This window comes from Pelophylax lessonae (assembly GCF_965119305.1).
Source record: "Pelophylax lessonae genome assembly, chromosome: 6".
Taxonomy (NCBI): domain Eukaryota; kingdom Metazoa; phylum Chordata; class Amphibia; order Anura; family Ranidae; genus Pelophylax; species Pelophylax lessonae.
In genome coordinates, this window is record NC_138773.1 from 292,951,880 (window position 1) to 292,966,848 (window position 14,969).

Here is a 14,969-nt window from a genome sequence, read left to right on the forward strand (position 1 = left end):
ACAGGGGGAACCTTCCCCTGCAAGGCATAGGCCTGTTCAATGGTCTGCCTGATCCATTTGGCAATGGTAGAGGCGGAAGCCGCCATGCCCTTCCGAGGACCCTCTGGAAGAACAAACAAGGAGTCCGTCTTTCGAAAAGACTCAGTCGATTTAAGGTAAACCCTAATCGCCCGAACAACATCCAGAGAATGTAGTCTCACCTCCTTTGGATGTTTAGGCTTCGTGCACAACGAAGGCAAAACAATATCCTCGTTAAGATGGAATTCCGAAACTCGTTTCGGCAGAAAAGAAGGATTAGGACGCAAGACCACCTTATCCAAATGAACAACCAGGTACGGAGACTTGCAGGACAAAGCCGCCAGTTCCGACACTCTGCGAGCCGAAGTGATCGCCACCAAAAAGGCGACCTTTTTGGACAACATAGACAACGATATCTCCCTGATCTGTTCAAAAGGAGCACGTTGTAACCCAGACAGGACTAGATTCAAGTCCCAAGGGGGCAAAGGATCCCTCCTAGGAGGAACCAGATGCCGCACACCCTGAATAAAAGTGCCAACCAAGGAGTTGGAAGCCACGGGACGTTGAAACAGAACGGCCAGCGCAGACACCTGACCCTTTATCGTAGCCAGCGCCAAACGCTGATCGACACCCGGCTGAAGGAAAGACAGCACACGGGAAACCGAGTACGTGCGGGGTGAAAACCCCCTGGACTCACACCAGGCAAAATAGGCCTTCCAAGTACGGTAATAAACCTTTCCCGAGGAAGACTTCCTCGCGTTGATCAAGGTATGAACAACCTCTGGAGAGAGACCCTTCTCCTTCAGGACCTCGGTCTCAACAGCCAGGCCGTCAAAGCCAGCGACTGTAAAGCAGGATGGTAAATCGGTCCTTGAGACAGTAGATCGTCCCGAAGAGGCAGACGCCAGGGGGCGTCGACCGCCAGATTCACGAGGTCTGCGTACCAGGACCGGCGAGGCCAGTCCGGTGCCACAAGAATCACCGTGCTGCGTTCCGAGTGTAACCTGCGAAGGAACCGGGACAGCAACTGAATCGGTGGAAACGCGTACATCAGCCTGTACTGATGCCACGGGGCCACTAACGCGTCCGACGCGTCTGCCCGAGGGTCGCGCGTCCTTGCCACGAACCTCTTCACCTTGTAGTTGAGGCGAGACGCGAACAGGTCCACATCTGGAAGACCCCACTTCGCGCACAACATCTGGAAGACAGCCGGGTGGAGAGACCATTCCCCCTGATCCAGGGTCTGGCGACTCAGATAGTCCGCCTGCCAGTTCTCCACTCCCGGAATGTGAACCGCCGTTATCGCCGGGACATGAGTCTCGGCCCAAGACAGAATGTCGGCCACTTCTCGAGCCGCTCGGGCACTCCTGGTGCCCCCTTGGTGGTTGATGTAGGCCACCGCCGTGGCATTGTCCGTCTGCACCCGAACCGGGCAGCCCTGCAGCCGGTCCGTCCAGCGATGAAGACAGAGCCTTATCGCACGCAATTCCAGAATGTTGATCGGGAGGGAAGACTCCCCCTCCGACCAGGTCCCCTGGGCGGACAGAACGCCCAGAACACCACCCCAGCCCGACAGGCTGGCATCCGTGGTGATTATCGTCCACGAGATCGGACGAAACGACTTGCCCCCGGACACCAACGGGGACTGGAGCCACCACAGAAGGTTTTCCCTGGTGCGATGACTCAACGAGATCTGAAGATCCAGAGATTGAGGTCGCCCGTCCCACTTGGACAAGATCTCCGCCTGGAGACCCCGCGTGTGAAACTGCGCGAAAGGAATCGCCTCGAAGGCCGAGACCATCAATCCCAGACATCTCATACACGTCCGCAGAGACGAGTTCGGAACGTCCCTGAGGGACCTGACTTCCTCCTGAAGAGTCCTGAGTTTGTCTTCCGGCAGGAAGACCTTCGCCTGCACCGAGTCCAGTATCATTCCCAGATAGGGAAGACGAACCGACGGACTCAGTGTCGACTTTGGAACATTTATCGTCCAACCGAACTCCTGCAGAGTTTGCATCGTGACAGACAGGTCCTTCTCCAGACCCTGACTGGTCGCAGACCGAATCAGAATGTCGTCCAGATACCCCAGGACAGAAATGCCCTGGGCTCTCAATAATGCCAGAACCGGTGCAAGCACTTTGGTGAAGACCCGCGGAGCCGAGGCGAGCCCAAAGGGCAACGCCACGAACTGGTAGTGATCCTCCGCAATGGCAAATCGAAGGTATCTCTGATGACCCTCGAATATGGGGATGTGAAGATACGCATCCTTCAAATCGATGGAGGCCATGAATTCCCCCGGAACCAGGGCAGCCACCACCGAGCGCAGGGATTCCATGCGGAACTTGCGAACCCGCACAGAGCGGTTCAGAGCTTTCAAGTCCAGAATTGGACGAACCTTGCCCTCCTTTCTGGGCACGGTGAACAGATTGGAATAAAACCCCCGAAATCTGTCCCGAAGAGGCACCGGAACCACCACTCCCTGAGCCCTCAGGTCCCGCACCGCCAGGTGCAGATCCCGCAGGCGCTCTGGAGACAGTTGTAGATTTGAGGGAAAAAATCTGCTCTCTGGCCGAGAGAGAAACTCGATCTTGTAACCAGATCGAACGATTTCCAGAACCCATCTGTCCCGCACACGGGCCAACCAGGGCTGAAGAAAACCGAGCAAGCGTCCCCCCACCCCAAAACTGGGTGAGGGCGCCCCTTCAGGCCGAACTGTTATGGGCCGCAGGTCCGGATTGGCCGGACTTCTGTTTCCCAGACCAGGGTTTCTTCTGAGAGCCCTGGCCCTTGAACGGTTTGCCCTTGTAGTGCGGCCGAAAGGCACGAAAGGACCCCTGAGGGGGCCGAAAATGAGCATGCTTCTTCCCAGAAGCCCCCTTAGCCTTGGGGAAATGGGGCAAGAGAGTGCTCTTACCCCCGGTAATCCCCTTAATCAACACATCCAGGGACTCCCCAAAAAGGCGAGACCCATCATAAGGCAGATTGGCTAAGGTTTTACGTGAAGATTGGTCCACCGACCAACATTTCAACCAAACCAGGCGGCGAGACAACACCGCCACGCTGTGCACACGCGCGGCCAACGGAATCAGGTCCAGGTCCGCATCACACAGATACATGACACCCTGGTGGATCTGATCCACCATATCCAGGGTCGCCGCCGAGGCCGAATCGGCCACTAGGACGCGCCTAAGCATCTGCGTCCAACTTGCGATCGCCTGGGCCGCCATGAGAGAAGCAAACAGAGCCTTAAGCATAGAACCCGTAACAGAATAAGTATGACGGGCAAGAGACTCCAGTCTCCTATCCGTGGCATCACGGAAAACAGGGGATCCCTCTGCAGGGATCGCAGTGGCTTTGTTCAAAACCGCAATAGCATGATCCACTGGCGGAGGCACACACCACCGTTCATCAGTGGCAGGCGAGAAAGGATAACGCAGCTTAAATTTACTTGGTACCGCAAAAGGCTTGCGCAAATCGCGCCATTGGTCCTTAACAGCGCGCTGAAAATCAGCATTGCAGGGAAAAACCTGCGGCGTCCTGCGTTTTCTCTGCGTCCCATAAGCCGCCAAGGCAGCTGGGGGACACACCTCGTCCTGCAAACGTAGCGTCTGCTTAATGGAAGCAATCAACTCATCCATGATTGCAAGCTCTTCAGGCGAGCCAGGGGGAGAATTATCAACCCCCTCAACTTCAGCCTCTACCTCAGACCCCACTAGATCAAGAGAGGAGCGGGACCCCGATAGGGGGGTCCCCGCCAGAACAGCCCCATCACCTTCACCCTCAGAATCAGAGGACAGAGTAACTCTGGGCCGTTTAGTAGATTGAGCAGCCACCAGCATTTGCACCTGTGCAGCAAGGCCAGCCACAATAGTGGCCAAATCCCCCCCTGGGGGGGAAACAGCGGTCCCCTGGCTTTCCACCAATACTGTGGGAAACTTGCCCTCCTGAGAATCCATTGCCCCTGTATGCCAGACAACCAAGGGTTAACTGCCCCCTTACAGCAAGCGCGGCAAGCGCAGCCCACCGCACCACACTCAGGCACAATGAGACCCCCACAGGGAATATACAGACTGAATACAGGCAATGGAATACAGGAATAGAAGGATAAAACCTGAGGAGACTCCGCTGCTGCTGCTGCCTCGATCGGTGCTTCCAGGAGAGAGGAAGTGATGCTGCCAGGGCGCTCTATGTAAGCCTATGGAGGCTACAAGAAAATGGCCGCCGTGCATGTAAACCATGCGGCCGGAGCGGGCGCCGGTAAAATGGCGCCGTTTGGCGCCGAAATCGCCGCTCCACAGTGCATAAAATCACACACAATATTATCCCATACTATGGATACATGTTAGATCGCCGCAGCGATCGCTGTATATGCCCCAACATGCCATTAAAAACATGCCCCACAGCACACAGCTCCTCACACTGCCCAGCCTGACATACTCAGTGTCATACAGCTCCCCCCCCCCCTTGCAGCCCACAGCATGCAGCCGAGATATAGGGAGACAAGCAGTGTGATTAAAGGCAGGTTACACAGTCCCAGACTGAGACCCCCCCCAGACAGACAGGTCCCCACATAGATACACTTACCTCACATGGCGTGGGGAACCCGCACAGGCGAACAAGCCGCTGCACATGAGGCAGGGAGAGTCGCAATTCAAGACGCACACAATGGCGGTTCAGAAACCGCACAGCGTCCGGTGAGGTAGCCACCTCACCAATCATCCCTGCACCGAACAGGGATGGGTCGTTCACCGTGCCAGGAGCGTTACCTGGCTGAACGCTCGATGGCAGACTGGGAAGCCACTGACCCACGACCTGCGACCAGGGGGATCAGCCCGAGACCCAGTCCGCATGATCCTCTTCGTCCGAAGAACTAACTAATGCTGACAAAAATAACAGCTAAGTAAAGGTAGAGAGAAAACTCAAACAAAATATCAAAAAGAAGAAAGAGTCTGGGACAAAAAGTCCCAGCACAGAGAGAGCCAGCCACTCCTGACAAGCTAGACATTAAAACTGAGATATGGTTGCAGGAAGTAGGAGGGTATTGACTGAGGGGACCACCCCTTGAGGGTGGGATATGTTAAAGCTTTATTGTTAACATATTCTGTTGCCTAGCTACTCCTTCGGAGCAAAGTCTAATACCCCATATGTGACGAATATGAAGAGGCGGCGACTGTCGGAGGACGTAAGAGAAAATAATAATTTATTCTGGCAATTTAAATGAATTAACGCTCAAGCGCTAAAGAGTTTTTTGTACCAAAATGCTGCTGCTCCTGAACACAGAGGCAGTGGGGTTTTTTTCTGCCTCTAAATTACTCTAAAAGTCTATGTGTGCATGGACACATAGGCTGAAATGCAGGGGGCCACTGTACACAAAATCCCCCTGCGCCCCTGTCAAATGAAAACACTTAACCAAACTTAAATTGCCACCTTACTATGTATGCCCACATTTACATAGGTAATACTAAGTCAAAAAGGGGCGCTGTGTGTACATACAGTATCTCACAAAAGTTAGTACACCCCTCACATTTTTGTAAATATTTCATTATATCTTTTCATGTGACAACACTGAAAGAAATGAAACTTTGCTACAATGTAAAGTAGTAAGTGTGCAGCTTGTATAACAGTGTAAATTTTCTGTCCCCTCAAAACACCTCAACACACATTCATTAATGTCTAAACCACTGGCAACAAAAATGAGTACACCCCTAAGTGACAATGTTCAAATTGGGCCCAAAGTGTCAATATTTTGTGTCCACTATTATTTTCCAGCACTGCTTTAACCCTCTTGGGTATGGAGTTCACTAGAGCTTCACAGGTTGCCACTGGAGTCCTCTTCCACTCCTCCATGACGGCATCACGGAGCTGGTAGATGTTAGAGACCTTGCTCTCCTCTACCTTCCATTTGAGGATGCCCCACAGATGCTCAATGGGTTTAGGTGTGGAGAAATGCTTGGCCAGTCCATCACCTTTACCCTCAGATTCTTTAGCAAGGCAGTGGTCATCTTGAAAGTGTGTTTGGGGTCGTTATCATGTTGGAATACTGCCCTGTGGCCCAGTCTTCAAAGGGAGGGGATTATACTCTGCTTCATTATGTCACAGTACATGTTGGCATTCATGGTTCCCTCAATGAACTGCAGCTCCCCAGTGCTGGCAGCACCCATGCAGCCCCAGACCATGACGCTCCCACCACCATGTTTGACTGTAGGCAAGACACACTTGTCTTTGTACTTCTCACCTGTTTGCTGCCACACATGCTTGACACCATCTGAACCAAATAAGTTTATCTTGGTCTCATCAGACCACGGGACATGGTTCCAGTAATCCATGTACTTAGTTTGCTTGTCTTCAGCAGACTGTTTGCAGGATTTCTTGTGCATCATCTTTAGAAGAGGCTTCCTTCTGAGATGACAGCCATGCAGACCAATTTGATGCAGTGTGCAACGTATGGTCTGAGCACTGACGGGCTGACTCCCCACCCCTTCAACCTCTGCAGCGATGCTGGCAGCACTCATACATCTATTTCTAAATGACAACCTCTGGATATGACGCTGAGCACGTGCACTCAACTACTTTGGTAGACCATGGCGAGGCTTGTTCTCAATGGAACCTGTCCTGTTAAACCGCTGTATGGTCATTAGTCTGCTTGTCTTCAGCAAACTGATTGCGGGCTTTCTTGTGCATCATCTTTAGAAGAGGCTTCCTTCTGGGACTATAGCCATGCAGACCAATTTGATGCACTGTGCGGCATATGGTCTGAGCACTGACAGGCTGACCCCCATTCCTTCAACCTTTGCAGCAATGCTGGCAGCACTCATACATCTATTTCCTAAAGACAACTTCTGGATATGACGCTAAACACGTGCACTCAACTTCTTAGGTCAACCATGGCGAAGGCCTGTTCTGAGTGGAATATGTCCTGTTAAACTGCTGCATGGTCTTGGCTACTGTGCTGCAGCTCAGTTTCGAGGTCTTTGCAATCTTCTTATAGCCTAGGCCATCTTTATGTAGAGCAACAATTTTTTTTTCAGATCCTCAGACAGTTCTTTGCCATGAGGTGCCATGTTGAACTTCCAGTGACCAGTATGAGAGAGTGAGAGGGATAACACCAAGTTTAACACACCTGCTCCCCATTCACACTTGAGACCTTGTAACACTAAAGAGTCCCATGACAACGGGGAGGGAAAATGGCTAATTGGGCCCAATTTGGACATTGTCCTCAGAAGGTGTACTCACTTTTGTTGCCAGCGCTTTAGACATTAATGGCTGTGTGTTGAGTTATTTTGAGGGGACAGCATTTACACTGTTATACAAGCTGTACACTCACTACTTTACATTATAGCAAAGTGTAATTTCTTCAGTGCTGTCACATGAAAAGATATAATAAAATATTTACAAAAATGTGAGGGCTATACTCACTTTTGTGAGATACTGTACTTCAGTCATGAAATACTTCCATATCAAACTCCCAATCAATAAAGTAATCAAAATAAGTGAATATATAAACTTCAGAAGTGAAGTAAAATAAACTCATTAGTAAAATAATTTGACACATCCAAAAATCTTCTGCTCCCCCACCATGTTTCCACATGACTATGGCCAAACAACTCTGACTCACCGGACCTCTTATCACTAAGAAGGTCAATATGCGCTTTGGTTATAGACCAGGATAACTCTCCCTGCTTGGTCCAGAGATCCTCTTTAGTATCACTCCTTAGCTCCACGAAAAGCCTCTTTGGATCTCAATAGACATGCATTTTAAAAGGGACCTCAAGAGATAATCTCATAGTGCAGTATTTTATGAATGGAAAAACACCATAAAATACTCTGCATCAAGATAACCAGTCATGTTGGAACAGGAGGGGGCCATCCCCAAACTGTTCCCACAAAATTGGGAACATGAAATTGTCCAAATTGTCTCGGTATGTGGCCGCCTTAAGAGCTCCCTTCCCTGAGGCCAAGTGTAACCCATAAAAAACAACCCCACACCATAATCCCCCCTCCACCAAATGATTTGGACCAGTGCACAAAGCAAGGTCCATAAAGACATGGATAAGTGAGTTTGGGGTGGAGGAACTTGACTGGCCTGCACAGAGTCCTGACCTTAATCTGATAGAACACCTTTAGGATGAATTAGAGCAGAGACTGCGGGTCAGTCCTTTTCATCCAACATCAGTGCCTGACCTCACAAATGCACTTCTGGAAGAATGGTCGAACATTCCCATAAACACACTCCTAAACCTAGTGGACAGCCTTCCAGAGGAGTTGAAGCTATTAGAGGTGCAAAGGGCGGGTAAACTCAATATTAAACCCTACCGACTAAGACTGGGATGCCATTAAAGTTCATGTGCATGTAAAGGCAGGCATCCCAATACTTTTGGTAATATAGTGTACTCTGAACTGTAGATATAGTAATTATTAGCAGGAGTTCCCTGAGACCAGCAAGTTATTTCAAGGGTCTTTCCATGTTATTCAATTTCTTAGAACAGCACTACTGGTCCCTGTGAGGCCCCACTAATTCTTGCCCACTGCACCTCCCTTTTGGCCAGCAATACCATTCATGTCCTCCTCAATAGTTGGGCACAGGCAGTGGGAAAGGGAAGGGCTACACAGGAACTATGCAAGCTATGGTTGCAATTTCCAATGTAGGATTTTAAGCTTCTGGGGTGCTCTACAGAGAATATGGAAACAGGAGTACACGCCTAGAGGTGAATTGAACCTGAGATGGAGTTGTCGTGGAATCTTCTACTTCAGGTACAGATACTGAACACCTGTTAGTCAGTGATAATAAATTCAAAAACAAATATGTAGCTACATAAAGGCAGAATCAGGAAGTTTGAATCAGTTGATCTGCTTTATTTTTCCGCGCTTCAGACTAAATACACAAAATGACGTATATAAGGTAGGTTGTATCAAGATGTAGTTTGACCAATCAAAGGTTAGTAAAATTTACAGCAAGCTTAGAGTTAATAGTCTTATGATTGTAGTTTATCAAGGGTCACCACCGAAGGATGTTTATAGCTTGTGGTTTTCTTGCCAGACAGCCATCTGGGCTTTTCCAGGAACTTTTTGCAACAGGTTCCCCAAATGTAAATCAAATGTTCCATTAGTCATCAGATTTATTTATGGCCATGCCATATGCCAGTGTGCATGTAAGATAAAGAAATAGACTCATTAAGAAAGCCATTTTGTTCTAAGCAGCCATCTTGCCACCTCATTGTCAATTAGCATGCCCTGGTTACTTGCATTTACTTACATTTTGGATGACTATGTGGTTAACCATTCAAAGTCTCAGACAAACAAAAATAAAATGCGATATTTGTTTGGAGTCATTTATTTCAGGCCATTCAGGAAGATCTTTTATATAAAACTATACTTTAGCAACAAACACACTTAGAATGCTTCAGTTTTTGAACTTTGAAGTGTCTTGCCTTTTTTAACGTACATCACAATAGATAAAATAATGCCCAAGACAGAAGTGAGTAACAGAGCAAACTCCACGTACAAAGCAGTGGAGGCATCCTTCATAGAGATGTCCAATCCCAGGAAACTGACAGATTCTGTTCCCTTGGTGGGTTCTGGGCTGCCGCTTGTCTGAGTATTCCTGGAGGAGCTGCTGGTGCTTGAAGTGCTGGTGGTTGTATCTGCAGAGCAAAACAAGGTCTTTAGTAAGAAGCTTAGCTTTTTTTAAAAATTAATTTTAAAATTATTTTTACATAGCTAATATAAAGAGTCTCTGTCCTTATGTAGAGTGACTTACAGTCATATTATACAACTCCCCCATCCCCACTGCTGACTATTTAAAAACTGCAATTTAGGTGCCGATATACCTACAAGTGTCACCATCTCCCTCCATTCTAAGGTGACTCGATCCTTGCAGCTGCTTCCTGTTTTCATCCATGGCAAGGGGCTGGATTTGAGACAGAGGCACCAATTTGCTGCTCAGGCAGAGGCAGCCAATCATTCAGCAGCCACACTTTCCACACTGGCCAGCATGCTTACATGTTATCAGAACAGATAAAGCCCTAGAATTAAAAAGTGGCAGACATAGTCTGAAAAGCCCCTAAAAAAAAAAAAAATCTGCCAACTCCCCTTTCTCCATTCAATTATGAGGAGGGGTTAATGAGGAATGCTCACTTCTCACCTGCCTAAGAATAAGCAGTGTTCAGTTCTATGTGACAGCAGGAAGGGGTCCCAGTACCTAGCTGACTCACATGGTGGATAAATGGGCCTAGATCTAAGAGGTACCTCATGTGGATGCAGTGTGCACACCAGCACTTTCAGGTTTTACATGAGGGATGGCTTCTGTTTAACTGAGAGGAACAGAGTTTCCACAATATCATATTACTGTAGTAAGGTCATTCATTATAAGTAGTGGGGTAGATTGATTCACTACAGCTAAATTGTAATCAAAAATAGAGGCAGTATGAAGGTAGAGAGGTTGGTGCTTTCATTTTGACTGGAGTACACTGAGCACCCAACTGTCATTCATTCAGTCACTCTCTCCTCCTCAGTTGTCCCTCTGTTTGTATAAACCTCTTGGAAAATATGTCCCATTTATCTATCAAAAACCTAGATCTATACTCTATACCAAGGGTTATTGAATTAAAATTCACCGAGGTCCAGTCAGTAAAATTTTCTTCTAGCAGAGGTCCGAATAATAGTATCCCTGGCATCTTTTTTGCATGTGCTAAACAGCATGTTGCCACAGCACCATGTGGTTTGGTTCAGCACAATTTTGGAAAAGAAAGGTCAAGGACTTCTTTCTCTATGTTTCTCGCGGGTAGTTCAGCCCATTAAAATGGGCTGACCTACCCATGATGTGTGAGCCACATGCACAGATCTGAATCCATCCTTACATCAGTGTCCTCACTCCCCACTGTGCATCACAGTCCCCTCCCCCTTCACATCAAGATTCCCCTCTTGATGAGTGTCGAAGATTGGAGGGAGGCACAGCATGTCTGAATGTGGGGGGGTGTTGCAAGATCATGATTGGTTGCTAGGACCACCCTTCATCCTAGCAGACAATCACCTGCTTATTAACATCGGACAGCTCCGCCCTCCATCCACAACTGTCCTGCCTCTTGCTGTCTGTTCTGTGAGGATTACAGAGCAACGGCAGGGGAAGAAAAGGTTGCTAAATAGCGGTACCGCGGCGGTCTGATTTGAAGCGTGGCACGGCCCACATTTGGTCTTCCATTTAATGATTGCCCGCTCTATACCAATAACGGGCAGACTCGATGGACTACTTGGTCTTTTTCTGCCGTCACGTTTCTATGTATACTGCACTAAACTTTTCATCCAATCTCTAAATGGTTGCATTTGTTTTTTTGAAAAATTAGTATAAAAATCTTTGTTCACTGGTGGTATGCAGGGCGAGTTCTTCACCTAAATACTTTGTGCTAAAAGGTGCCCCTCTATCTGCTAAAAATCACAGCTCCCCTGTTTTATTCTGGTGATTAGGCAGAAGGAAAGGATGTACAAGCAACAGACAAGCCCTACCCACCTTCCTCCCTTACTTACAACTAAGTTGTTCCCTTACTTTAGTCACTATGACTTAGCATAACAACGTGGTTAGGCCACACAAAACTCCCCTCAACTCACCTTCAGGCAAATTCTCTGGTTGGAAACAAGGATGAGAGATATTCCGGGGATTGGGAAAACCATTACACCTAATAATGGATCTGTAGTATTTGGCAGAATCCTTGGGAGTGCGAGGCAGAGCCGGGTCTGAGAAGTTGACGTAGTACAAACCAAAGCGTTCAGAGTAGCCACTAGCCCACTCAAAGTTATCCATGAGACTCCAAGCTGTGTAACCACGCAGGTCCACCCCGTCCAGTTTGGCAGCTGTGCGAGAAAACAAAATGTCAGATTTGTTTTTCCTAATCTGGATTTACCTACTATGGCTTGGCCAACATTTTCCACTAGCTTTACTTTGTAACAACCAATAGGAAGCATTCGCTAATACCTAAATTTAAAGCAAAACCACATCCAAACTGTGTTCGTCCATTTTCAATGAGGTTTTGGCTAGACTCAATCCCTTTTTTGGGTCTTCACTCCTTTCTAAGACCCCAGTAGAGAGACTTTCCTAACTCCCAACAAGGCTATAAAAGGTTGAGAGCTCATTAGAAAGCCAGCATACCGCTGTCAATAAATATTGAGATTACTATAAAGTTTTATGGGTACTCTATGACGGAACATCGAAAACAAATATATTATATTGTGTATCATCTAATCGATTCTCCATGCTAGCAACAAAATCTCTTTAGGACCTGTTCACACCAGAACGAGGTTCGGGAAACCCGATTCCTATGCGCATTCCCTGCACTGCATTTAAAATGACCTGCAGTTGTGATCTGCAGCATGTGTCCATATTATGAAGTAATTGGGAGCTTTGGGGACCCTGATGTAAGGAAGAAGAACTTTGGAGACTCTGATCCAAGGGGAGACTCTGGGGACCCTGATGTAAAGAGGGACTTTTATGAAGACTCTTTATATAAGAGGGACTCTGATGGGGACTTCTGATGTAAAAGGGGAATTTAAAACTGAACAAGAGGCTTTTCCTGACTGCTGAATTATATATGTTGTTTTTTATGCTATTTACTCCTAATCCTTTCACACTATATATTGTAGTGTACATGATATAGTGCTGATCAACGTGTTTATTGCCCCAGCAGTTTCTGGATTTAATGAAGTGCAGAAAAACATATGTAATGGAAATGTTTATTTATTTATTTTTTTAATTATCCTTTGTTCTGAGGTTTATGTGTATCTGTGGGGATATTTTTTATGGGGGGGGGGGTATAAGAGGTATTTGTGTGTACAAGGACTATGATATGTGTGTACAGTTTATATAGCGACTAGGTGCAGATTCTGTTTCTAATTATCTCCCTTTAAGCTCCACCCACTGCTAGGAAAGATCTGGCTAAGTCCACCGTTGCAGCACAGTGTTTTCCTGCTGTCTCCTAGGCCTTTCATTATTCTAGTCATGCTCACATATTATAATTCTAAATAAACAGTGTGCTTATTCAAACACTTGTGAAATATGTGTAGAATACAGTATCAAGAAAAAAACATATCATAAACTACAAATAGATGCTAAATTGGATCAGTAATCCACCTTTCTTATACAGTTATCAAACTCTCAAATGTCCATATCCAGTGTAGATTGTCAGCAAAAAAACAAAAAAAAAAAACCTAAAAAAATTGTCCAAATAGGGAGATTTTTAGTGATAATGCAAGTGCAGGTACTCCATCAACAGAAGACTCGTCCCCACTATAAATCGTGCCCAAATAATTCTATATTTGTGAACATTAGGTGAATTGGCCTCTCATCTTAGAGAATGACCAGATCGGTCAAGCAGGGCCTTTTGAATACATAAATAGATGGTCTTCAGGTTCTGTATACTTCCGCCTGATACGATCTGTCCCACCAGCGGTCCCCTTGTTGGGACTGGCTAGATCCACTCCTTACACTTTCCGTTTACCTCCGGATATATAAGGAAGATTTCATAGCACAATATTCCTAAAAACGTCAGCTCTTTATTATAAAATTGATTGAACACACTCACATTTTATACATCTTTAAACAGTGCTTTAAACAAGATAAACCTCGACTGATCGCCTCCACACCACCTCCCGGGTATCGGAGACATAGAAAATTACGTCACTGGCCCCACCCGATGTGTTGCGTCACTTAAAGAACTCACATGACAAGTGTAGCTACGCGTTGGGTGGGGCCAGTGACATGATTTCCAGTGTATTCGATACCCGGAAAGTGGTGGGAAGGCAATCAGCCGAGGTTTATCTTGTTTAAAGTGCTGTTTAAAGATGTATAAAATGTGAGTGTTCAAAAAATTTTATAATAAAGAACGGAAGTTTTTAGCAATATTGCACTCTTCGTTATATATCCTGAGTTATACCAGAAGCGTAAGGAGTGGATGTAACCAGTCCCAATAGGAGGACCGCTAGTGGGACGGATCATATCAGGCAGAAGTATACAGAACCTGAAGACCATCTATTTATGTATTCAAAAAGGCGCTGCTTAACCGATCTGGTCATTTCCTAAGGTAAGCGGCCAATTCACTTAATATTTGCGAATATAGAATTATTTGGGCACGATTTATAGCAGGAAAGAGTCTCCTGTGGATTGAGTATCTCCACACACTATTGGATTATCACTAAAAATCTCCCTATTTGGACAATTTTTTAGTTTTTTTGTGTGCTTTTTGCTGACAATTTTTTGCTGACAATCTACACTGGGTATGGACATTTGATAACTGTATAAGAAAGGTGGATTACTGATCCAATTTAGCATCTATTTGTAGGGATGAGCTTCGAGTTCGAGTCTAAGCTAAGTTTGACTCGAACATCGGTCGTTCGATCGTTCGTCGAATGACGAACAAATGTGCTTCTTCGAGGGAAATTTGAGATCCCATAATACAATGCGTGCGTGCGGTGCGTGCAGCATGTTATGTGATTGGCCAAAGCATGCACCCTGACCTCATGCTTTGGCCAATCAAATGATCTCTGCCATGATTGGACAAAAGGCAGGCTGCCTTTAGCCAAACATGGCTCAGGGGCTAAGTACACACCCCACACTACATGAAGGCTGCTTGCGCAGTTGCAGCGTGTAGTGTAATTGTACAGGCGAAGAGACAGGGAGAGGAACGTGTTTGAGGCAGGGAGAGAATAGTTTTTTTGCAGTTTGTCAGACAGTGCTGTGAGACATTGATAGCAGTGTAGGGAGGGAGAGAGATTTGTGCTTTTTACAAGTTCAGAGATCAGATAATGAAGTATATTCAGTAGTGCATACCATACACCATATACCATACATAGATCTCTATCTATATATAGGGCTATCGATTACATCATATCAGGTGATTCAGTACTTTATCGGTCACTTGCGTATACTCTAAATCCATCACAATTCTATCTATATATAGGGCTATCGA

The 14,969-nt window shown here is 46.7% G+C and overlaps 1 protein-coding gene across 1 annotated transcript in view; it reads right to left on the bottom strand.

Annotated features, from left to right (window-relative positions):
* The window catches only part of LOC309558741 (uncharacterized protein), a gene marked incomplete at both ends in the record, with an annotated part of 190,696 nt that overhangs the window by 99,456 nt on the left and 76,271 nt on the right, over window positions 1-14,969 (bottom strand). The window contains 3 exons of the mRNA XM_082261788.1: window positions 7,634-7,756; window positions 9,447-9,659; window positions 11,620-11,862. Of these exons, the coding sequence (XP_082117914.1) occupies window positions 7,634-7,756; window positions 9,447-9,659; window positions 11,620-11,862 (579 nt within the window). The remainder of the gene's footprint in view (window positions 1-7,633; window positions 7,757-9,446; window positions 9,660-11,619; window positions 11,863-14,969) is intronic.